The 26,964-nt window shown below is 41.0% G+C and overlaps 1 protein-coding gene across 4 annotated transcripts in view; it reads left to right on the forward strand.

Annotated features, from left to right (window-relative positions):
• The window catches only part of LOC121377606 (contactin-5-like), a 69,769-nt gene that overhangs the window by 24,054 nt on the left and 18,751 nt on the right, over positions 1-26,964 (forward strand). For 2 of the 4 annotated variants that reach the window (XM_041505667.1, XM_041505669.1), the window contains exons 2-6: positions 20,705-20,852; positions 21,366-21,465; positions 22,746-22,939; positions 24,319-24,498; positions 25,161-25,295. In XM_041505667.1, coding sequence (XP_041361601.1) covers positions 20,789-20,852; positions 21,366-21,465; positions 22,746-22,939; positions 24,319-24,498; positions 25,161-25,295 — 673 coding nt within the window. In that variant the 5' untranslated portion in view covers positions 20,705-20,788. Of the gene's footprint in view, positions 1-8,109; positions 8,251-10,668; positions 10,787-20,704; positions 20,853-21,365; positions 21,466-22,745; positions 22,940-24,318; positions 24,499-25,160; positions 25,296-26,964 lie in introns of those variants that run through there. The other 2 variants (XM_041505668.1, XM_041505670.1) reach the window with 2 other exon arrangements.

Genomic DNA, 26,964 nt, shown 5'->3' on the forward strand with positions numbered 1-26,964 from the left:
AGCTCTGCCCAGTGTTTGGTCAACTCTCCCCAATCCCACTTTACTGTCCCCAATTGTAAAGATATTAATATTGTTGTCTACTACTGTGGTGTATATATTTCATGCCAGAACATGCTCTGGGGTTCAGGGGTGTGAAATGTCATAGTACTGTAGTAAAATATATCAAGCAATGAACAATTATTAAACTGCTTTCATCTGCTGTAACCAAACCGACACATTAGTTGGTGCTACTAATTAACAGTTAGCAGCTGCAACTCCGTGAGTTTGAAACATTGTAAAATCTTTGTCAATACACACATGCCAGGCCAACATGAATGATGTCTGCAATGTTTACTGATTGGTGCTTTGCCATCACAAAACATTGATCCCCAAGACAGCACCGACTGTCGAGACGGTCTGCAATATCAATTGTATACTAATTAAGGATATCATTAGGGACACAGACCTATAAAAACTTTGTAAATGCCAACATACCATCATTTAACAAATTATATCACATATTAAGACAAACTTGGAGAATCAAACTGTACCAGACAATCATTACTATTAAAAGATTATTGGTAATTAATCCGATATTAATACAGGCCTTGGTGCGGGGGATTCTAGATTATATAGCAAACAAATGTTTCTGGATAGTAAAATTGGACTGGTGTGAGTTAGCCAAACACTGGGGTGAGCTGGTAACATTTCGGGGGTGAGCTGACTAAACAGTTTATATATATATATATAAAAGCCATCACTGCTACTACTGGATCAAGAAAATTGGGAGGCACATGCACCCCTTGCACCACCTCTAATTGCAATAGTCACTCAGTAAACAATGTAGTTTGAGTAGTAGTGTTACAAATCAAATGTATTATTGACCATATGTTTTACCTCTAATAGCAATAGTCATTCATTAATCAACATGGTGGAGTGTTAGTAAAATGAGTTCTTCCATATCTTGAAGATATAATTGATTTACCAGAAATTATCACTCGGTAGATCAGTGGGAGGTATGCAAAATGTTTTATGAGGTGTAACATTATTTGGGGTGGGGAAGGTTACATCTCACCACTGGTCACACCCACCCACCCACCCACCCTTGGAAGGCTATATCTCGCCACTGATCACACCCACCCACCCACCCACCCTTGGAAGGCTACGTCTCACCACTGGTCACACCCACCCACCCTTGGAAGGTTACGTCTCACCACTGGTCACACCCACCCACCCTTGGAAGGTTACATCTCACCACTGGTCACACCCACCCACCCACCCACCCTTGGAAGGCTACATCTCGCCACTGATCACACCCACCCACCCTTGGAAGGCTACATCTCACCACTGGTCACACCCACCCACCCACCCACCCTTGGAAGGCTACATCTCACCACTGGTCACACCCACCCACCCTTGGAAGGCTACATCTCACCACTGGTCACACCCACCCACCCTTGGAAGGCTACATCTCACCACTGGTCACACCCACCCACCCTTGGAAGGCTACATCTCACCACTGGTCACACCCACCCACCCTTGGAAGGCTACGTCTCACCACTGGTCACACCCACCCACCCACCCTTGGAAGGCTACATCTCACCACTGGTCACACCCACCCACCCTTGGAAGGCTACGTCTCACCACTGGTCACACCCACCCACCTTGGAAGGTTACATCTCACCACTGATCACACCCACCCACCCACCCACCCTTGGAAGGCTACATCTCGCCACTGATCACACCCACCCCACCCACCCACCCTTGGAAGGCTACATCTCGCCACTGATCACACCCACCCACCCACCCACCCACCCTTGGAAGGCTACGTCTCACCACTGGTCACACCCACCCACCCTTGGAAGGCTACATCTCACCACTGGTCACACCCACCCACCCTTGGAAGGCTACATCTCACCACTGGTCACACCCACCCACCCTTGGAAGGCTACGTCTCACCACTGGTCACACCCACCCACCCTTGGAAGGCTACATCTCACCACTGGTCACACCCACCCACCCTTGGAAGGTTACATCTCACCACTGGTCACACCCACCCACCCCACCCACCCTTGGAAGGCTACATCTCGCCACTGATCACACCCACCCACCCTTGGAAGGCTACATCTCACCACTGGTCACACCCACCCACCCACCCACCCTTGGAAGGCTACATCTCGCCACTGATCACACCCACCCACCCACCCACCCTTGGAAGGCTACGTCTCACCACTGGTCACACCCACCCACCCTTGGAAGGCTACGTCTCACCACTGGTCACACCCACCCACCCTTGGAAGGCTACATCTCACCACTGGTCACACCCACCCACCCTTGGAAGGTTACATCTCACCACTGATCACACCCACCCACCCACCCACCCTTGGAAGGCTACATCTCGCCACTGATCACACCCACCCACCCACCCACCCTTGGAAGGCTACATCTCGCCACTGGTCACACCCACCCACCCTTGGAAGGCTACATCTCACCACTGGTCACACCCACCCACCCACCCACCCTTGGAAGGCTACATCTCGCCACTGATCACACCCACCCACCCACCCACCCTTGGAAGGCTACATCTCACCACTGGTCACACCCACCCACCCTTGGAAGGCTACGTCTCACCACTGGTCACACCCACCCACCCTTGGAAGGCTACATCTCACCACTGGTCACACCCACCCACCCTTGGAAGGTTACGTCTCACCACTGGTCACACCCACCCACCCTTGGAAGGCTACATCTCACCACTGGTCACACCCACCCACCCTTGGAAGGCTACATCTCACCACTGGTCACACCCACCCACCCACCCACCCTTGGAAGGCTACATCTCGCCACTGATCACACCCACCCACCCACCCACCCTTGGAAGGCTACATCTCACCACTGGTCACACCCACCCACCCTTGGAAGGCTACGTCTCACCACTGGTCACACCCACCCACCCTTGGAAGGCTACATCTCACCACTGGTCACACCCACCCACCCTTGGAAGGCTACATCTCACCACTGGTCACACCCACCCACCCTTGGAAGGCTACGTCTCACCACTGGTCACACCCACCCACCCTTGGAAGGCTACGTCTCACCACTGATCACACCCACCCACCCACCCACCCTTGGAAGGCTACATCTCGCCACTGGTCACACCCACCCACCCACCCACCCTTGGAAGGCTACGTCTCACCACTGATCACACCCACCCACCCACCCACCCTTGGAAGGCTACGTCTCACCACTGGTCACACCCACCCACCCTTGGAAGGTTACATCTCACCACTGATCACACCCACCCACCCACCCACCCTTGGAAGGCTACATCTCGCCACTGATCACACCCACCCACCCACCCACCCTTGGAAGGCTACGTCTCACCACTGGTCACACCCACCCACCCACCCACCCTTGGAAGGTTACGTCTCACCACTGATCACACCCATCCACCCACCCACCCTTGGAAGGCTACGTCTCACCACTGGTCACACCCACCCACCCTTGGAAGGTTACATCTCACCACTGATCACACCCCCCCACCCACCCACCCTTGGAAGGCTACATCTCGCCACTGATCACACCCACCCACCCACCCACCCTTGGAAGGCTACGTCTCACCACTGGTCACACCCACCCACCCACCCACCCTTGGAAGGCTACGTCTCACCACTGGTCACACCCACCCACCCTTGGAAGGCTACATCTCACCACTGGTCACACCCACCCACCCTTGGAAGGCTACATCTCACCACTGGTCACACCCACCCACCCTTGGAAGGCTACGTCTCACCACTGGTCACACCCACCCACCCACCCTTGGAAGGCTACATCTCACCACTGATTGCACCAACCTATTCTCCCCTTTACATAATTGCTTCTGGACAAGTTTTTATTTATGTAATAATCACCAGCAGGTGGCAAGGTGACAGACTAAAAGTAAAACTATTCAGGTCCTAACGGCTCAGTTTATGTAGAATAGATATACCACCCTACTGAGTCCCCACTTAATATGCCATTCTTCCATGCAGCATACTCATTAAATATGCCACAAATTTGCATTGACATTAATATATAGGATTTGCTACATTGAATAAGTCACCCGTCGGCCTGCCTGTCTAGGCTTCATACCATACACCTGCCTGGCCTGTCGACTACCCACCTGCCTGCCATCCCTATAACACCTTCCCATCCCCCCATGACCTAACTGCCTGACCCCTCTACCACCCTCTTCACCCCTCCCTAACACCAACATACCTGGCCACCCAACAGAAATCTGAAAATTTCGCAAATTATTTCACAAGTGTAGAATCTATATATAGCTATTTTCCAACAAAATATCAGTATTACACAATCATATATTATACAATTAAAATCAAATTTACCAATTGTTCTTAAAATTCACATTTGGCGAGTGGCAGAACTAGCCCTGACCCTACCATCCACCTGCCTGGCCTCTCCCTACCATCCACCTGCCTAGCCTCTCCCTACCAACCACCTGCCTAGCCTCTCCCTACCATCCACCTGCCTAGCCTCCCTACCATCCACCTGCCTAGCCTCCCTACCATCCACCTGCCTAGCCTCTCCCTACCATCCACCTGCCTAGCCTCCCTACCATCCACCTGCCTAGCCCCTCCCTACCATCCACCTGCCTAGGCCCTCCCTACCATCCACCTGCCTGGCCCCTCCCTACCACGCACCTGCCTGGCCTCTCCCTACCACGCACCTGCCTGGCCTCTCCCTACCACGCACCTGCCTGGCCCCTCCCTACCACGCACCTGCCTGGCCCCTCCCTACCAACCACCTGCCTGGCCCCTCCCTACCATCCACCTGCCTGGCCCCTCCCTACCATCCACCTGCCTGGCCTCTCCCTACCAACCATCTGCCTGGCCCCTCCCTACCATCCACCTGCCTGGCCTCCCTACCAACCGTCTGCCTGGCCCCTCCCTACCAACCGTCTGCCTGGGCTCTCCCTACCATCCACCTGCCTGGGCTCTCCCTACCAACCAGCTGCCTGGGCTCTCCCTACCAACCAGCTGCCTGGCCCCTCCCTACCAACCATCTGCCTGGCCTCTCCCTACCAACCATCTGCCTGGCCCCTCCCTACCAACCACCTGCCTGGCCCCTCCCTACCAACCACCTGCCTGGGCTCTCCCTACCATCCACCTGCCTGGGCTCTCCCTACCATCCACCTGCCTGGGCTCTCCGTACCAACCATCTGCCTGGGCCCTCCCTACCAACCATCTGCCTGACCCCTCCCTACCAACCATCTGCCTGGCCCCTCCCTACCATCCACCTGCCTGGGCTCTCCCTACCATCCACCTGCCTGGGCTCTCCCTACCATCCACCTGCCTGGGCTCTCCGTACCAACCATCTGCCTGGCCCCTCCCTACCAACCATCTGCCTGGCCCCTCCCTACCAACCACCTGCCTGGCCCCTCCCTACCATCCACCTGCCTGGCCCCTCCCTACCAACCACCTGCTTGGACCCTCCCTACCATCCACCTGCCTGGCCCCTCCCTGCCATCCACCTGCCTGGCCTCTCCCTGCCAACTATCTGCCTGCCCCCTCCCTGCCAACCATCTGCCTGGCCCCTCCCTACCATCCACCTGCCTGGCCCATTCCTATCAACCATTTGCCTAGTCCCTCCCTATCAACTACCTACCTGTCCCCTCCCTACCAACAATCTGCCTGGCCCCTCCCTACTACCATTTGCCTGGCCCCCAGTGGCATAGCATGGGTTGCCAGCGCCTTGGGCAAGGCAAGTATTGCGCCCCCTAACCAGTGGACCATTAGCACTCCTCGAGTCCTTCCACCAGTCCACTGCTGGCCCCTCCCTACCAACCTGCCTGGCCCTATACTATCTACTTGCCTACCCCTCCCCTGTCACCCACCTGCCTGTCTGGGACATTGTATACCAGTACTAGCCTAGTGATGATGTGACTACAACACCATGGCTGGTCGTCCCACACTGTGAACACTGCTACTACTATAGTACATAATTAATCAGACTGCTTTAAATGAACGTGTCTCCAATTGGCTCCTGGGACATGGAATAAACAGTGTGTATGATTAGTACTGTCACTTGCATGCATTTGGCTGGGTGAACAGATCTCTGTGGTTGTAGGGACAATATCGAATCTGTGCTTGTTAACATTCTTTTACGTGACCTGCCATGCACTGTGATTGACAGTCCTGTCACAGAATCGTGATTAATATACGTGCACTTAGCTCTTAAGACAAATCAATTTTCTTTTCAACAGCACAGTATTTAATTTTGTAACTGCTCCCTAATAAGCCAGGTATTTATAGGAAGTATTTCCCTAAATTACTTCATTAATGTATAATATGACTCGGGCTTATTTATACATTTTGGAAAGGGTTAAAGAAATACTGTGGTATTTCATAAATTAACATAATACAGGTATGATTTACCAGACAACTTAAATTTGATTAAAAAGACCCGATTATGTCAGTGCACTACATCACTACATCATTTTAATGCAATCTTAAACATTTAGGATGTAAACTTTAATGAATTACTTACACACATTACACAATTTAAGTACAATATGTTTTAGACTTAACTAAGTTTTAATGGGGTTTTTAAAATGTTTTAGTTACTAGATTTGTTCAAGTGGTCACTTTTAATAGAACTGCTGATACTATATATGACTACAGTGTTGCATGTATACTAAATAGAAATGTTGCCATTGCCTTAATAATATACAGTCAGAAAGTAATTAAAGTTAGATATCTGCTGTATTTTCAGCTTCGTTTAACACTTGCCGTATGATGATAGCGAAATTGAAAAAGTTGTCTCCCTTTGTTACGAGGATCCCACTGGGAATGATCACTCCACCCATTCATGGTCATGACCTCTGCATCAAACAAGTTGCAATTTGCACTGAAATTAGACTGGAATTGCTGTGGTAATTAGGTCCGGAGTAGTGTTGGTGTAAACATGTCAAAACTGATGAATTATTCACAATAGTAGCACATTACAGTAATGGGCTATTTCTATAATTGAAGGTATGAATTCGAAATTATTTTCGAGTTTAGAAATAAATCAACTTTATATTTTTCATGTATACGGTTGTGTTTTTCTACAAGTTTTAGATTTTAGATTAACCTTTGACTTTGAATTATTTTAGCATGCTCATATACCACACGTTTCGAGCATGAGATTAACCAAATGCATACGAATATGTACACATGTACATGAAGCTGTAATTATGTGTAATGTTTTGAAGCTTTAGTAAAGGCTAACTTTATGATAGAATTATTCACTATAAGCTATATGGTTTAACTATATATTTTACTACTTTGTATCCCTGTAACAGGTGGTGTTATTCCTACGTTTGCTTTCATGTCAGCATTGCAAAATGCCTTCCAAGCTTTATTTGAAAACAAGAATGACATCATTATTGATATCATGATGTTTTCAGTGTGACATTTATACACCAGCAGTCAGGGTGGGGGTGGGGGAAGGGTCCTCATAAATTACACTTGCCTCGGAAATTTTAGGAAAGTAACAAATTGTCTTAAAATAAAAATTGTTAATGAAATCATCTACATGTATGTGTTAAAATTATTTTATGCTATATACATGTTTAATGCTTAAATGTTTAACTTCCTATGATCAGGCCCCCATCACTAGTACATGTTGTTGTCCTAAAGACAATTGTTGACATAAATCCAGTTAAAAAGCATATGGTTTTGTGTCCCAATGTCACACACCATGGTACTAGTTTAGACACTATTATATTTCCAGTTAGGTTTTTGCATGTCCTCTAAGCCATGCATGAGGTCGTGTGTTAACTATTTTTATTTCACCCTGGCTACTGTTCTGAATGCATGAGATTGTGTGTTAACTATTTTTATTTCACCCTGGCTACTGTTCTGAATACATGAGGTTGTGTGTACTGTTCTGACTGCCAAGAGGTTGTGTGTTAACTCTTTTTATTTCACCCTGGCTACTGTTCTGAATGCAGCATGGATCTTCCCAGCTCACTGAACTGTCTTCTAAAAATAGCCTTGTTGTTAGATGATTGAAAGTCACAGCATGTCCTTGGATGACAAGTTTACACACTCCCGCAATCCATTCTGCCTATTTTCACCCGACCATCGCCTCAAACAGTAGTGTTGTGGACAGTGTTTAAGCAGCATCGTGGAAATTACTAGAGCCATGCGGAAATGAGGGTCACTTTAGAATGAAATAATGAACATGATGAGTTGTTGTGAAGCTGTTATAGTCTGGAGCAAGTTGTTGGTTGGTTCTATACAGCTCTATATTATATTGATTTAATATGTATTTCATACATGACTGCCTCCACGATTTGGCATTATTGTTTTTCACACTGGGATGTAGCTCAGTAAGAGAGCAAATCGCCTTTAGTTTCTGTGGATCATGGGATCAATAAAGGATTCGTCACGTGTGTTTTTTAATATGGAAAATATCAACCGAGTCTATATTAATCAGAATTTGTCAAGACTGTACTGAAACAGATACCGATTAATTCTAACCAAGGTTGGTATTTTACATGTTAAAAAAATATGAGTAGCTATATATCGTATAACACTTCTAAAATAACATTTCAATTCGATATGTTCACCAGTAATATGACGTCATCGTGATTAGCACAAATGTAGTTTGATGTCATGCATTTCAACTAAATTTCATCAAAATGTTATGCTCAGCTACACATAGATACAAGTCTTGTTGGCTGTAAACAAATGACCCATTGACAGCAAAACATTTTGGTTAATAATGGTAATATCAAATGGGTTGATGACATTAATATCATGAGTAAGTTATAGGATAAAACCTTTTATGTCCTTCATGCACATCCAATACCCAGTGTTCTCTGCACACTGAAGTATCTTTAAACCATTCATTGTTCACTCACTTATTCATTTATTTCTTACATGTTGTTTACAAAGCAAAACCTAATTCAAATTTGAATAATGAATTAAAAAACTGAATTATGGACTGGAATGTCTTTTCCAAAAGTTCTCTGATCACAAACCCTCCCCCAGCCTTCATGCTAGTTTGTTAGAAATTGTTAGTTTTACATAATATACATGTACACAAGTTACTTCACTAATAAGATTGAGTGTGTGTATGAAGTTTGGTTGATGATCAGTTCCTTATAAAAATAAAACTCGAGTCACACTGATGTAAACACCAACTGTGTACATCTTCATGTAGTGACATTAAATAATTCCATTTCAGTCAATATTTCCTTGTATTCAGAGCAATTTAGGCCTCCAGCCCATTTTACAACCAATGTATGGCAAACATACTTTTTAAATGTATTGTTCACCACTTTATAAATTATATTTAAAATATGTGTCACGCATACATTTTCAATAATAGTAACTGCCAACATTTGTCTTGTTTGTATTTATTTAATAATAATAATTGTTGTTTAGGATACATAGTTACATTTAATACATTTATCCCAATATTAGTTAACCATCCTGAATTTAGATGACAAATTTACTAAACACCAGAAAGAGAAAACTGATGAATTACTTGTTTTTCTGATGCTGTATAATATTTGTGTTAAAAAATAAACATTAACGGCTATATACAAGAGAGCCAGGCGTGTGGTGCATACATATACATATTGCTGTTTCAATGGGGACCGTAACAGAGGGTTGTGTAGAGCACACATTGCACATCATTTAGCCATAATGATCACTTGTGTGATAGTCACATGTACACACATGTAAGAGCATATGAACAACACAGAATACAGTTGAATCCCGTTGGCTCGAACTCCGTCGGTGCTCGAGAAAGTGTTTGACCCATCGGGTAGTTCGACCCAACCATTAGGTCAACACCGTGTAAGTGTAACTCGGGACTTTGTTTTTGGTTCGAACGTTGCGGTGTATTTGACCCTTCCGAATTCGACCCAACGGTATTCTACTGTATGTTAACCGGAAGGCTAGTGGAATGGTGTGTAGTGGGTGGAATGGTGTGTAGTGTGTAGAATGGTGTGTAAAGGGTGGAATGGTGTGTAGTGTGTAGAATGGTGTGTAGAGGGTGGAACACTGTTGGCAAATGATAAATTATGACAGTAGTAGTTGGGTGGTGGAAGTCTTGAAACCTGTACATGTGCAGATGATTCAGTTCTTTATGTATTTGATACACCACCCTTGAAGCATGCAAACATTGTTTAAATGAGTCATTGTGCTCTTCGTCTGTCGTAAATATTATGGGTGCTTTATATTACCTGACCCAGATGTATCTTATTACATGCAGGTTTGATGGGAGTTTAGAGTGGCAGCATGTATCATATAAATACCAGAAAACAAATCCACAGAATCTCTTTTCATGCATGAAAAATAGAACTTCATTAAACTTAATTAATCACCTTAATAAAACTCCTTCCATTGTTGGTGCAAGAAAGGAGCAATTTCCTGGCGGAGGTCCCATATAAACACTGATTAGCATAATGAGAATATGTGGCGGAGGAAGTGGCTACCAGTAATTATACGATGATAATGTTTGTAATAAGGTGCCTGACCACTCCGGAGGGTCATCCTTCAGGCTTAGTGTCAGTGTGGTGTGCGTAAATCACTCTTAGTGGACAAACCGGCCACTGTTTTCACGATGGCCATTGGACACTCACTTGATTAATTGCAATTTGTTTCATTGGCACACAGGAAGAGAAAAAGGCAATGCGTTAAAAAGATTACCATTTTGCATGGGTGTGTGTGGAATACATGTTTGATGGATACAAACATGCATTTCTGAAAGTTTTCGTTTGACAATTTCTTGGCCAATGGCCACTGCACATGTAAGTTTGAATTTAGGTTTTGTTATGTGAATTGTTCACAATGTATTATACTTCTGAGACGGATTATATTATTTGAAATGTTGACTTATTTTTTAATTGATTTGTGTACAATCAAACAAATTATTGTAATGTTCAATTAGTTAATTATTTATGTAGAATTACATAAATTTATTATAAAGTCTGACTGTAAATTAATTCATAATTTCTGATCCATACATGTTATGTTTAAAAAGGCAGTTGAGTGGTATTTTTAATATTACATTCAGAGTTGATGTCCTTTTTTGTTTGTGCTGACGCTGTTAGAAAATATTCCAAATGTTAATAATACCACTTAAAAATATATATAACCAACAATCCACAGCCATTTGTTTCATATTGCTCACAAATGCCTATTTTGTTCATTAGGAATGGGGGTTTTTGCCATGAAATTGTTTTCACTTTCTTCAAACACTTCATTTTAAAAATATGCAGTGGAGTGTAAAATGTGCTGGGAAAAAACCCAATGAACACTCCTCTTTAAATTCAAGCAATTTGTTATTGATTTTCTTAGTTGTTTTGCCTGCTGCTGACATCAAAGTGAAGTGTGTGAGAAAATGCATTCAGTATTCAAGGATGAAAGAATGCCGCTCTTGATGAATAAATCCTCTCTTGCAGATATTGCATTCTGTTTGTCAGAGTCAAACAAAAGGCAACAAAACAAAGGCTAATTAAATGTTCTAACTCTGAAATAAGCTTTTTATGAATTTATTATAAAATATATTCACCAAATTTAACTTTAATTCTTATTTACTAATTTTACTATTGGCAGGAGTTGATATCAGTGAGCGACAAAACCCAGTGGTAAAGTGCTTTCCTGATGTGCAGTCACTCTGGGATCGATCCTCATCAGTAGGCCCATTGGGCTATTTCTTATTCCAGCCAGTCCACTATAACTGGTATATCAAAGGCTGTGGTATGTGCCATCCTGTTCGTGGGATGGTGCATATAAAAGACCCCTTGCTACTAATGGAAAAATGTAGTGGGGTTTTTTTTAACGCCAAGACTATATCAAAATTATCAAATGTTTGACATCCAATAGCCTATGATTCATAAATCAATGTGCTATAGTGGTATCAAACGTTTGACATCCAATAGCCTATGATTCATAAATCAACGTGCTGTAGTGGTATCAAACGTTTGACATCCAACAGCCTGTGATTCATAAATCAACGTGCTGTAGTGGTATCAAACGTTTGACATCCAACAGCCTGTGATTCATAAATCAACGTGCTATAGTGGTATCAAACGTTTGACATCCAACAGCCTATGATTCATAAATCAACGTGCTGTAAGTGGTATCAAACGTTTGACATCCAACAGCCTATGATTCATAAATCAACGTGCTGTAGTGGTATCAAACGTTTGACATCCAACAGCCTATGATTCATAAATCAACGTGCTATAGTGGTATCAAATGTTTGACATCCAACAGCCTATGATTCATAAATCAACGTGCTATAGTGGTATCAAATGTTTGACATCCAACAGCCTATGATTCATAAATCAATGTGCTATAGTGGTATCAAACAAAACTTTTTTTTTCTTCAAAAAAATACTTAAGAAAATGAATATAAAAATTCTGATGTACACTAAAGAAAGCGTACAACCAAGTGGTTGAAGGATCGAATCCCCTCAGTGAACCTATTCCCATCCTAACTAGTATATCAAAGGCCATGGTATGTCCTGTCCTGTGGGAAAGTGCATATAAAAAACCCTTGCTGTTAATAAAAAAATGTAATGAAGTTTCCTTTGTCACAATGACCAAATGTTTGACAGTCAATAGTCAATCATTAATAAATCTGTACTCTAGTGGTGTCATAAAACAAACCTCTTTTCATATCCATGTAGTGTTGGTAATGAAGTTTCCTTTGTCACAATGACCAAATGTTTGACAGTCAATAGTCAATCATTAATAAATCTGTACTCTAGTGGTGTCATAAAACAAACCTCTTTTCATATCCATGTAGTGTTGGTAATGAAGTTTCCTTTGTCACAATGACCAAATGTTTGACAGTCAATAGTCAATCATTAATAAATCTGTACTCTAGTGGTGTCATAAAACAAACCTCTTTTCATATCCATGTAGTGTTGGAAATGAGTTTTATCAAGACTATAGTCTGTCATAAAGTCAAGTAATGGATGACACATGTCTATGATCCAATGTTATCATGAAAAGAACCGAAGCAGGGTTTCTGCCACAGGGTAAAACGGTATGGCGCCAAACCCAAATGTTTTGGCAGATATTTTTTTTAAGTTAACTTTTTGACCAAATTAATTACTCTTATCATTACTGTAAGATTTTTCTTAACCCTAACCCTAAACGTAACCCATTTTCTTTCTAAAGGAGCCCCCACCCCCAATACCCCGTGTTCACCGTGGTTGCATTTAGTTCCATAGCGCCATACCCAAAATTTCTTTATCAGAAACACTTAGAACGGAAAGTGGACATGCCATTTTGGTTGCCAGAGTTAACATGGCATCAATGTTTTCTGTGTTTGATTACTGATATCATGACTGTAATCCAGATTTATTGAACAGATCTGCTCTTTCTCATCCAAAACGTTTTTAACAATGGAAATGTGCTGCAGTAATATTTATACCAGTAATGTCGATGAGCAAAATCCGAAGTACCCCCACTGAAGGGTTCATAAATGGGACACATTGTCTGTGGTTTAGTGGTTAAACCATCAAATTTAATAATTTTAAAGTTACTGGGTTCACATCCCGAAACTGACTGCCACTCACCATTTTAATGGCTCAGTGGGAAGTTACATGCCACATCAGTGATCTCCAACCAACAACTAACCATTTGGAACATCAGTGAAGCGTGTGTGTAGAAATGTCATTATAAAACCCTGTGATACTGTGTGTGTGTGTGTGTGTGTGTGTGTGTGTGTGGTGTGTGTAGAAATGTCATTATAAAACCCTGTGATACAGTGATTATATGTGTGAAGTGTGTGTAGAAATGTCATTATAAAACCCTGTGATACTGTGTGTGTGTGTGGTGTAGAAATGTCATTATAAAACCCTGTGATACAGTGATATTATATGTGTGAAGTGTGTGTGTAGAAATATCATTATAAACCCCTGTGGTACTGTATGTATGTGTGAAATGTGTGTGTAAATATTTCTTTATAAACCCCTGTGGTACTGTATGTATGTGTGAAATGTGTGTGTAAATATTTCTTTATAAACCCCTGTGGTACTGTATGTATGTGTGAAGTGTGTGTGTAGATATTTCATTATAAACCCCTGTGGTACTGTGCGTGTGTGTGTGAAGTGTGTGTGTGTAGACATTTCATTATAAAACCCTGTGGTACTGTACATGTGTGTGAAGTGTGTGTGTAGATATTTCATTATAAACCCCTGTGGTACTGTGTGTGTAGATATTTCATTATAAAACCCTGTGGTACTGTACATGTGTGTGAAGTGTGTGTGTAGATATTTCATTATAAACCCCTGTGGTACTGTGTGTGTGTAGATATTTCATTATAAAACCCTGTGGTACTGTACATGTGTGTGAAGTGTGTGTGTAGATATTTCATTATAAACCCCTGTGGTACTGTGTGTGTGTAGATATTTCATTATAAAACCCTGTGGTACTGTACATGTGTGTGAAGTGTGTGTGTAGATATTTCATTATAAACCCCTGTGGTACTGTGTGTGTGTAGATATTTCATTATAAAACCCTGTGGTACTGTACATGTGTGTGAAGTGTGTGTGTAGATATTTCATTATAAACCCCTGTGGTACTCTGTGTGTGTAGATATTTCATTATAAAAGCCTGTGGTACTGTACATGTGTGTGAAGTGTGTGTGTAGATATTTCATTATAAACCCCTGTGGTACTGTGTGTGTGTGTGTGAAGTGTGTGTGTGTAGACATTTCATTATAAAACCCTGTGGTACTGTACATGTGTGTGAAGTGTGTGTGTAGATATTTCATTATAAACCCCTGTGGTACTGTGTGTGTGTAGATATTTCATTATAAAAGCCTGTGGTACTGTACATGTGTGTGAAGTGTGTGTGTAACATGCTGGCACTCATGACTGTGCTAATTCAGTTTTGTTTGTTTACACTGTAAATAGCTGTATAAATTTGGAATAACAATATACACACGTATTGCTTGCTTAGTTAAGGTAGACACAATGTGTGTTGTGTAGCCTGCCACACCTTTAATTAAATGTTTTAGTTTTTACGGTGACATGGTTCCAGTAAACAACAGACTGAGTGCGATGTTTCGATAATACAGTTGGTGGGCCCATTGGACTATTTTTCGTTCCAGCCAGTGCACCTCGACTGGTACACCAAAGGCCGTGGTATGTGCTATCCTGTCTGGGAAAGTGCATATAAAAGATCTCTAGCTACTAATAAAAAAATGTAGCGGGTTTCCTCTCTAAGACTACCAAATGTTTGACATCCAATAGCCAATGATTAATAAATCAGTGTGCTCTAGTGGTGTCGTTAAACAATACAAACTTTAACGTTTGTATAAATGTATAGTGTCTTCTTTCATCAGGATGGGGCTCGATGTAGCTCAGTGGTACAACATTTGTGTGAGGTGCAGTAACTCATGTAGGCGCCTGCATGTATACATGTGTAGTGTCTTCTTCATCAGGATGGGGCTCGATGTAGCTCAGTGGTACAACATTTGTGTGAGGTGCAGTAACTCATGTAGGCGCCTGCATGTATACATGTGTAGTGTCTTCTTCATCAGGATGGGGCTCGATGTAGCTCAGTGGTACAACATTTGTGTGAGGTGCAGTAACTCATGTAGGCCCCTGCATGTATACATGTGTAGTGTCTTCTTCATCAGGATGGGGCTCGATGTAGCTCAGTGGTACAACATTTGTGTGAGGTGCAGTAACTCATGTAGGCGCCTGCATGTATACATGTGTAGTGTCTTCTTCATCAGGATGGGGCTCGATGTAGCTCAGTGGTACAACATTTGTGTGAGGTGCAGTAACTCATGTAGGCGCCTGCATGTATACATGTGTAGTGTCTTCTTCATCAGGATGGGGCTCGATGTAGCTCAGTGGTACAACATTTGTGTGAGGTGCAGTAACTCATGTAGGCCCCTGCATGTATACATGTGTAGTGTCTTCTTCATCAGGATGGGGCTCGATGTAGCTCAGTGGTACAACATTTGTGTGAGGTGCAGTAACTCATGTAGGCCCCTGCATGTATACATGTGTAGTGTCTTCTTCATCAGGATGGGGCTCGATGTAGCTCAGTGGTACAACATTTGTGTGAGGTGCAGTAACTCATGTAGGCCCCTGCATGTATACATGTGTAGTGTCTTCTTCATCAGGATGGGGCTCGATGTAGCTCAGTGGTACAACATTTGTGTGAGGTGCAGTAACTCATGTAGGCCCCTGCATGTATACATGTGTAGTGTCTTCTTCATCAGGATGGGGCTCGATGTAGCTCAGTGGTACAACATTTGTGTGAGGTGCAGTAACTCATGTAGGCCCCTGCATGTATACATGTGTAGTGTCTTCTTCATCAGGATGGGGCTCGATGTAGCTCAGTGGTACAACATTTGTGTGAGGTGCAGTAACTCATGTAGGCCCCTGCATGTATACATGTGTAGTGTCTTCTTCATCAGGATGGGGCTCGATGTAGCTCAGTGGTACAACATTTGTGTGAGGTGCAGTAACTCATGTAGGCCCCTGCATGTATACATGTGTAGTGTCTTCTTCATCAGGATGGGGCTCGATGTAGCTCAGTGGTACAACATTTGTGTGAGGTGCAGTAACTCATGTAGGCCCCTGCATGTATACATGTGTAGTGTCTTCTTCATCAGGATGGGGCTCGATGTAGCTCAGTGGTACAACATTTGTGTGAGGTGCAGTAACTCATGTAGGCCCCTGCATGTATACATGTGTAGTGTCTTCTTCATCAGGATGGGGCTCGATGTAGCTCAGTGGTACAACATTTGTGTGAGGTGCAGTAACTCATGTAGGCCCCTGCATGTATACATGTGTAGTGTCTTCTTCATCAGGATGGGGCTCGATGTAGCTCAGTGGTACAACATTTGTGTGAGGTGCAGTAACTCATGTAGGCCCCTGCATGTATACATGTGTAGTGTCTTCTTCATCAGGATGGGGCTCGATGTAGCTCAGTGGTACAACATTTGTGTGAGGTGCAGTAACTCATGTAGGCCCCTGCATGTATACATGTGTAGTGTCTTCTTCATCAGGATGGGGCTCGATGTAGCTCAGTGGTACAACATTTGTGTGAGGTGCAGTAACTCATGTAGGCCCCTGCATGTATACATGTGTAGTGTCTTCTTTCATCTGGATATAGCTAAGTGGTACACATTGGGTTATTTCTCGCTCCAGCCAGTGCACCACGACTGGTACATCAAAGATTGTGGTATATGCTATCCTGTATGGGATAGTGCATATAAAAGATCCCTTGCTGCTAATCGAAAAGACTAGCCCATGAAGTGGTGACAGCAGGTTTCCTCCCTCAATAGCTATGCAGTCCTTAACTATATGTCCTACGCCATATAACCATATAAATAAAATGTGTTGAGTGCGTTGTTAAATAAAACATTTCCTTCCTTCCTTCAGCTAGACAAAAAGGACAATTTTAAAGTAACCAGGAACTTTGTCTTATTGTTTCTCATATATAACTGCCCCTCCCCGTGCCTGGTGTGCATGTTCCTGGTGTGGGCAATCAACCACCCATGGAAGAATGAAAATGTGACATTTTAAAACTGTCAATTTTACAGTGTACTTTTCTACATTGTACGCTGGACAGAAAGTAAGTTAGCATTTGGTGGATTTTTGTTTTGAAACATATAGTCTTAATTCATTTTGACTTGATGAAACGATATAGTCTAATTCATTTTGACTTGATGAAACGATATAGTCTAATTCATTTTGACTTGATGAAACGATATAGTCTAATTCATTTTGATTTGAAGAAACGAAATAGTCTAATTTATTTTGACTTGATGAAACGATATAGTCTAATTCATTTTGACTTGATGAAACGATATAGTCTAATTCATTTTGACTTGATGAAACGAAATGCAGTAAAGTAAAGTGATTTAAAGGAGCTAATTCCAAAATCAGCTTATTACAAGTAGATCAGCTTATTACAAGTAGATTGCACTACTAAATCAGCTTATTACAAGTAGATTGCACTACTAAATCAGCTTATTACAAGTAGATTGCACTACTAAATCAGCTTATTACAAGTAGATTGCACTACTAAATCAGCTTATTACAAGTAGATTGCATTACTAAATCGTGGATTACCATGTACAAGACTTGTACAGGTAGTTTAAGCTACACTGTCAAGTAACTGACAGCAACACTCACTGGTAGTAAGATGTGAGTATCAGTTTAAAAAATAATTTTATCTCTTTCAAATATTTTTTTTATCTTTCAAATAATATTAACCATTCCATCCATCCATCCATCCATCCAACCAGTCAACCATCCAACCATTCAGTGCAACCAATCAGTAAAATGTGTACATCCATTTACCTTTCTACATTGTACATAGCCATGGAGATAGTCTAGCCAGACTAATGTTTCATTGCAGAGATGGGAAAATGATGACATTTAATCGTGGATGATCATTATACATGTTTATACATCTCTTACACACAAATCTCTTTATATAGGAGATGTCCATATATTTATAGTCAGGTCAGATTACCATCCTTTGTGTAAACAATGGCAAAACAAGTTTTACTTTTGAGCTATATTGCAAAATTTAGGTGTGTGATTAACTAAATGTGTTATAGGGAGATTGCGATAGATAGAGAATACTACGCCCGTCACTAGATATAATTTTTAGGTGTGTGATTAACTAAATGTGTTATAGGGAACATGGGATAGATAAAGAATACTACGCCCATCACTAGATATCATTTTTATGTGTGTGATTAACTAAATGTGTTATAGGGAGCATGGGATAGATAGAGAATACTACGCCTGTTACTAGATATCATTTTTAGGTGTGTGATTAACTAAATGTGTTATAGGGAGCGTGGGATAGATAGAGAATACTACGCCCGTCATTAGATATCATTTTGATGTGTGATTAACTAAATGTGTTATAGGTAGTACTATACCAAATAACTTCCAGCTGGGTCAAAGTTCGAGGTGCACCGAACTTTTGATAGAGAAGTGAACACCACAAGTCCTGTGATTGGTTATAAATGTGAGTGTGTTGGTTGTAAAAAATAATAGTTTCATCTGGGTAAAATAAATGTGTAATTTTATTTCATCTAGTACCAATGTGTCAAGTAGCCTTGTGCTTGAAACATGTATGGGGTACCTGTAAAAAAAAGTACTCAAATTTTGTGCGAAACTAGGGTAGTCATAGACGCTACCCATTATCTCAGAAACGAGCAGCTTGACCCCCATTTTTTTCTGATTCACTTTAAGTGTAAGGGGTGGTAGTATTTATATCCGTGGCGTTTATGTCGGTTGATACGCTGCAGGTAGGAGTTTTAGCCGCATATGTTACTATTGTCGTCTATGGGATTTGATTTGGTAGTATACACCCTATAGGGAGCTTGGGATAGATAGAGAATACTATGCCGGTCACTAGATATCATTTTGATGTGTGTGATTAACTAAATGTGTTATAGGGAGCATGGGATAGATAGAGAATACTACGCCCGTCACTAGATATCATTTTTATGCTACATAGCATTAATCCATCTTTCGTTTGGTCTGATACCATGGGAAGTTAAAAAAAAGAGAGAAAAAAACAATTATATTTAGCAAAAATGAGTTGTATTTCATTTAATACCTTTTAAACATAATGGCAATGTTTGTATATGTATGTAAATGAAAAGCAATGCTTAAATTGTTTATTAGATGCTTTCATGCACCTCTTAAAATAGTGGTATGTTAAGTAGTATTCTAGTGTTTCCTTATACATGTAATACATTGAAATCTTATCTATCCTATTATTACTCCCTACAATATCTTATGAAATCTTATCTATCCTATTATTACTCCCTACAATATCTTATGAAATCTTATTTATCCCATGCTCCTTTATTACATTACAAAGATGTACATATCCTAGGCTCCCTGTACTATGCTTGTATGTCATTATTACATTACAAAGATGTACATATCCTAGGCTCCCTGTACTATGCTTGTATGTCATTATTACATTATAAAGATGTACATATCCTAGGCTCCCTGTACTATGCTTGTATGTCATTATTACATTACAAAGATGTACATATCCTACGCTCCCTGTACTATTCTTGTATGTCATTATTTTGTTCATTCATTATTCAGTTTGTTTTGTAATAATTTGAAGCATTTGTTTGTTCATTTGTTGTTTTGTTTACTGAGTGTCATATTATAAAAGCAGGCTTGAATCACCCTTGCTGCCATTGTAAGATCTTTCCTAGCCTTTAATAACTAAGCCTAACATATTAAGTCAATTTCTTGTTTATAATATCAGCATACCGATACGTTTGTTTCTTCAGTTCTAAGACTAATACCTAATGTGACTGTTAAGTATTATGTAACCACTGGCTCGCTAGAGGGCAGTTTCACTGGGATGGAACAAAATGGCTGTGGCCATTATATATAATAACTGTCAAATTTATACCATTTTATTAATTAAATATACCAATACACTTACTGATGTGCATTAAATATTGTTGAATATGCATACCAATCCAAAAGCCTTGCCTGTGCATCCCTTTAAGCAAAAAAGACAAACCAAGACAAAACAAAACAAAAAAGACAAACCAAGACAAAACAAAACAAAAAAGACAAACCAAGACAAAACAAAACAAAAAAGAAATATAAAAAAATCAGTTATGTATATGTTTGATTAATATATTAATGTATAAATTAATATATTTGTATTTTATATATTTTCAGGTGATTACAGTATTAAACAAAGAGTTGATGAGCATTCAGCAACGTGCATGACATTAGTGAGTTAAAAGGGGAGATAACTCAGCCATGACTACTAGACTGTTAACGTGTTTCGTTTGCTTTTGCCTGGTAGCATCGCAGGGACCAATAGGTAATCACACTAATTGACAGAATCTTTGTCTTAAAGCTGCAGTCTCAAGCATTTCAGGCCTCTGAGAAGTGAACATTTGCATAAACCATTTATGGGTTACACAAAACCAAATTCAGAAAACCCATTTCATTTTTATGTCTCCCATCAAGACCATGCAAATGATGTCATAAATTCAATGTGCTAATGAAACATGGGTTATGCAAACTATACTTACAGACTTACTGTCAGGGAAAGTGCATATAAAACATACCTTGCTGCATATAAAACATACCTTGCTGCATTAGGAAACATGCAGAGTGTTTCCTCTGAAGACTAGGAGTCAGAATTAACAAATGTTTGACGTCTAATAGCCGATGATTCATAAATCAGCGTGCTCTAGTGGTGTCGTTAAAAACAAAACAAACTTTACAATGTGAAATAGTTTGAAGCAATACACATAGTTGCTGATGGTGTAAATTGGTTGTTTTATGTGCTGGGATGGCATTAAGCTGTAACATTTGTTTTTGTTTTTAGTGAGTCCACCAAATATCCAGGAGCCGAAAGCGGACAAAACTAGATATGTAATTGGCAAGGTGGAGATATACTGCAAGGCTTTGGGAAACCCAAAACCAACGTAAGTTTGCAATGATACTTTTTACATTTTATTTTATCATTAATATACAACAAATTACTGACATAGATGTAGTCCTTACAGGGAACGCATTTTTCCATACTATGGAATTTACTACAAGTCATTTAGTTTGGAGTCATTTGTTTTCTAAATTGCACAGAAAAATTAAATTTTTTGGTTATTTCCAAAACACTTTTTTGTTATCAAATTATTTTCAAAAAACATTTTTGTAGGATGATGGGAAAAGGGAATAAAGGGTTACCAACATAACCCATTTCTTTCCTGTAGATATATGCCTGGATGAGGGATGATTTACCATAGACATAACTATCATCTCTGCTGATTACAAATATGCCTGGATGAGGGATGATTTACCATAGACATAACTATCATCTCTGCTGATTACAAATATGCCTGGATGAGGGATGATTTACCATAGACATAACTATCATCTCTGCTGATTACAAATATGCCTGGATGAGGGATGGTTTACCATAGACACAACTATCATCTCTGCTGATTACAAATATGCCTGGATGAGGGATGATTTACCATAGACATAACTATCATCTCTGCTGATTACAAATATGCCTCATTTCAATTTTGCTGAATAATATTAACCTTCTGACTACTGTATTAATTTTTGACAAAAACCATGTTCAGGGGGTACAAATTTATAATGTTTACTCACATATTTTCACTTCAGTTTTTTATAAATACATAAAATAAAGTTTATATTTGAATTGGTAAGTATTATTTTTCCTAATTTTAATACTTTAGATTAGTTAATGTTGATTAAAATCGGGCAAAAAATTGGAAACGTTGCATTTATTTACAGGCATTTGTGGCCAGTTTTCCAGTATTTATGTCCATTATTCCCAATAATTTATTTTTTTACCAGAATTGCTTTTTTAAACTAACTATGATTCAGTTCCAATATTTTGTGATTTTTGTTGTTGGTAAAACAGTCAAATTAGCTATCAAGATCAACAATCCTGGAAATGACTGCATCATTCCGCCATTGTTGTCAAGTGAAAATATTAGCCCAAAACAACTTTTTCAACTAAAAAAATTCCCAGGTATTTTCCATTGAAAAACAAATAACTAAAGCCGCCATACTCTCAATTAAATCTATTTCCTCTTGGTCTATAATTATTTCTGGTAAGTGCTGTGTGCAAAACGGCAGGAAATATAAATTGGTGAATGTACTGTGTACAGTATGTCAATTGGCGTGACGTCGGACGAGATATCTCTATTAAAACAGAAATCATTGTTTTTTGTAGATATGTCTGGCTGAGGGATGGTCAGGAGATTGAGAAGGATGGGCAGTTCATTAGGTACGACCCAGTGACTGGAACAGTGACGATTCCCAACTTCACGTCCCGTGAGGAGGGTGCCTTCACGTGTCTCGCAATGAACACCATAAACCAAGAAGTCATCAAGTCCATATCGCCAGAGATAAAGCTAGTAATGCAAAGTAAGTTTTCTCTGTGACTGTGTCTGTATAATATATATATTATGGAGGCAGGAAACAGTTCAGTGGCTCAAGACTGGTGCATCAAAAAACCATGGTATATACTGTCCTGTATTTTGGAAAATGCGTATAAAAGTTCCCTTGTTGCTTTATTAATAAGATAGGAGTACTCTGTAGCAGAAACAATCTTACTTTATTAATAAGATAGGAGTACTCTGTAGCAGAAACAATCTTACTTTATTAATAAGATGGGAGTACTCTGTAGCAGAAACAATGTTACTTTTTTTCTCTTGACAAAGTGTTGAAATAACCAAATGGCTGTAGTTTAAAATGTGCTGATATGTTGTTAATAATTTCTTTTCTTTCATACACTATATAACTGATCTTCAAGGTAGGAGTGACCTCTTTTACTAAATGAATTTGTTTAAAAGATGCTATGTCTAGTTGTTAGTGTGAAATGAACTAATTGACCTCCCTGTCATGGACAGAACTCTGAGGTTGTGCCCATGACAGGTGTGCTTGAACAGTTCTCTGATGGAAGCATACTAAAAATTAACCAACCCACACAACTAATCGAGACAATTTTACCAACATCGCAGATGTACGTAACAAGTTCATTTGTGTAGCCTACAGAAGCCACTATTTAATTCAATTCCTTTTTGTTTCCAAAACTATATGAACAGTATAAATGAGTTGGCCTAATCAGATGTTGTGATATATTACCTTGCAAAAGTGGACTGTTTCTAATTAATAGTAATTTAATTAGGCAAAGGAGTTTTGATCAGATTGGTACTTCTTCGAAGATGTCTATTAAACCAGTGTTTTCCGATTTGTATAGCAAAGATAAGTACCAGTCATATATTAAAAGGTTGCATACTAGATGCCACCATTCACGTCACATGTTTTTCCCTCTGGTATTAGTAAACAAGTCTTTCTATCAAGCTACGTAAGGTTTTATAAATAGTGGCAATCAATATACAACATTATTTTATATGTTTTTCCCTCTGGTGTTAGTAAACAGGTCTTTCTATCAAGCTACGTAAGGTTTTATAGATAGTGGCAATCAATATACAACATTATTTTACATGTTTTTCCCTCTGGTGTTAGTAAAAGCTACGTAAGGTTTTATAGATAGTGGCAATCAATATACAACATTATTTTACATGTTTTTCCCTCTGGTATTAGTAAACAGGTCTTTCTATCAAGCTACGTAAGGTTTTATAAATAGTGGCAATCAATATACAACATTATTTTACATGCACTGTTCGTTAAGTGTAACATGCATTATTTTTCACACTCGCCAGATTGAAATTATTTGTGCTGTACTTGCGCAATCACACTCATGTACCTTAAAAGACCAAGGTCTGCTTTATCTATTTCAGAAATTAATAAGTGGGGTGATAAAACTCCCAGTGCTCCCATTCTGCGACATCCCGGTGACTACGCGGCTCTGTCGTGCGACAATGCACCGATCAGTACGCCCCCTGGGACGTTCAAATGGTACCGAGATGACAGAGGTTCCGAGATCCACACTGATGACAGGTTGTTCATTGATGCTGAAGGTAAGTCATTTTACTATCAGATGGATGGTACGTAGCCCAGTCGTACTCGCCTGATGCATGATCGGTCCGAGCATTGCTCACAATTCTGAAGGAATGTTGACTTTTCTCCTCTTTGCATCCTTGAGGGCAACATGATTAACCCACTGGGACCTCCACTGAAAATCGATACAGATCTATACAGTAGGAAAACTCCCCACTGAATGACTTCACTGAAGTGGTGTCCATTGACATAGAAGGGGCTGATTTGACACGCCCTCCCTCCCTCTCTCCCCCCCCAAAGACTCCCGTCGGTCTTTGTTTCTTGGCCCTCCTCCTTTGTCCATAAATGATGATGACAGTGGTAGTGGAGCCCATGGGAGGTTGTTTTTCACACTCCCCTAACGAGCAGTGGACATGGGGTTTTACAAGTTAAATTGTATATGTTTATCATCAGTTCCCTTTTGATGCCAACAGACTGTGGTTGGTGTTGACTAAACCAGTTAGTCATCAGATTATATTACTGATGTACCGGAACCAACACACTGGAATGGTATGATTAACAATAGTAAGGTAGATATGTAACATGATTAGGAGTAGATATGTAACATTTAGTACATGTATAGCTACATATATAGTCAAAATATATTTGAATTGAATTTAGTTTTCATATTTTTATTTTTCAGGCACTCTGCATTTTGCTTTTGTGCGGCTGGATGATGACCTGGGAGACAAGCCCTACAAATGTGCGCTGTATAACCACCCACTTGACAGAATATACCTGGGTGGCCCCAAAATCCTCAAAGTGACAGAGCTCACACGTAAGATTTATATATTAGCCATTTAACAACAAATGGTTATGTACAAAGTAATAGGTTTTAGAAAAATTAGCTTTAATGTTACAAAATTATACAAAATATTTATTTTAAATTACTAGTATCACATCACTGCTGGTATATTAAATTACTAGTATATCACATCACTACTAGAATATTAAATTACTACTGTATCTCATCACTACTAGTTAAATTACTAGTATATCACATCACTACTAGTATATTAAATTACTAGTATATCACGTCGCTACTAGTATATTAAATTACTAGTATATCACGTCACTACTAGTATATCACAGCACTACTAGTATACTACTCAAAAGAATTTAAGGGTAAAAAATTTATAACCAAATAAGTTTCAGAGTGTATTAGATTGATGATGTAAACTACACCAAAAATTTAATTTATTGTTCCATATTTACAAAAAAACACAAATAAACGTCACTGTATACAAGAAAGTCACATGACATGCTGTCAAAGTTGAAGGTTGTCAAACATGGATTTTACACATTAGAACATTCGTTTAATAGTGTGTGAATCCACCCCTGGCGCGAATACACTCGACACATCGTTGCCTCATGCTGTTGATCAGACGTCTGAAGAACTCTTGGGGAATGGCCTGCCACTCTGCCATAAGAAGTTGACCCAGATCATGAAGGTTGGCCGGAGGGGCATGGTTATCCCGAACTCTCCTGCCTAATTCGTCCCAGGCGTGCTCTATTGGGGCCAAGTCAGGCGAATATGCTGGCCAATCCATCCTGGCGATACCTTGTTGTCTGAGAAGGTCCGTTACCACCCTGGCGCGGTGGGGTCTGGCATTGTCATCCTGCAGAACTGCCCCGCCGCCAATCTGCTGAAGGCCTGGGAGAACCAACGGCCGGATAATCTCATTCAGATAGCGGATTCCATTCAGATTGCCATCCACCACATAGAGGGGGGTCCTGTGGTGGATAGAGATGCCGCCCCACACCATGACGCTGCCACCACCGAACCGGTGACTATGTCTAAGGTTAACGTCAGCGAAGCGCTCCCCAGGACGTCTGTAGACATGAACCCGACCGTCGTTGAACTGGAGACTAAACCTGGACTCATCAGTGAACATCACTCGACCCCACTGAACACGTTGCCACCGCAGATGAAGCGTGCACCAGTGACGTCTGGCCGTTCTGTGACGTGGTAGGAGTGGTGATCGAACAGCCTGGCGATGGCAGCGTAGATTATTGGCTCTCAGACGATTGCGTATGGTTTGATCAGACACTCGAGTTCCAGTCGCAGTCCGCAGATTGTCACGTAATCGGCGTGCAGTGGTTGTGCGTTGACGTAGAGCCATATTGGTGATGTAGCGGTCCTCTCTATTTGTAGTGCTTCGGGGTCTTCCCGAACGTGGACAATTTCAAACAGAATTCGTTGCTTGGTACCGTTGCCACAGTCGGCCAACGACACTCTGACTGACACCAAGTCTCAGAGCAACATTTCTTTGCGTATTGCCATCCTGAAGCCAAGCAATAGCCCTTCCTCGATCTTCGATAGTCAGTTGACGTCGTACCAACGTCGAATTTGGAGTGTGCACCGTACACGAATGCAAGCTCCAATTATACGGAAATTCAGCATTGGGAACATGGAATACACATGCAAAGCGTGCAAATGAAGAGCT

This window comes from Gigantopelta aegis, chromosome 7 (assembly GCF_016097555.1).
Source record: "Gigantopelta aegis isolate Gae_Host chromosome 7, Gae_host_genome, whole genome shotgun sequence".
Classification (NCBI taxonomy): Eukaryota; Metazoa; Mollusca; class Gastropoda; order Neomphalida; family Peltospiridae; genus Gigantopelta; species Gigantopelta aegis.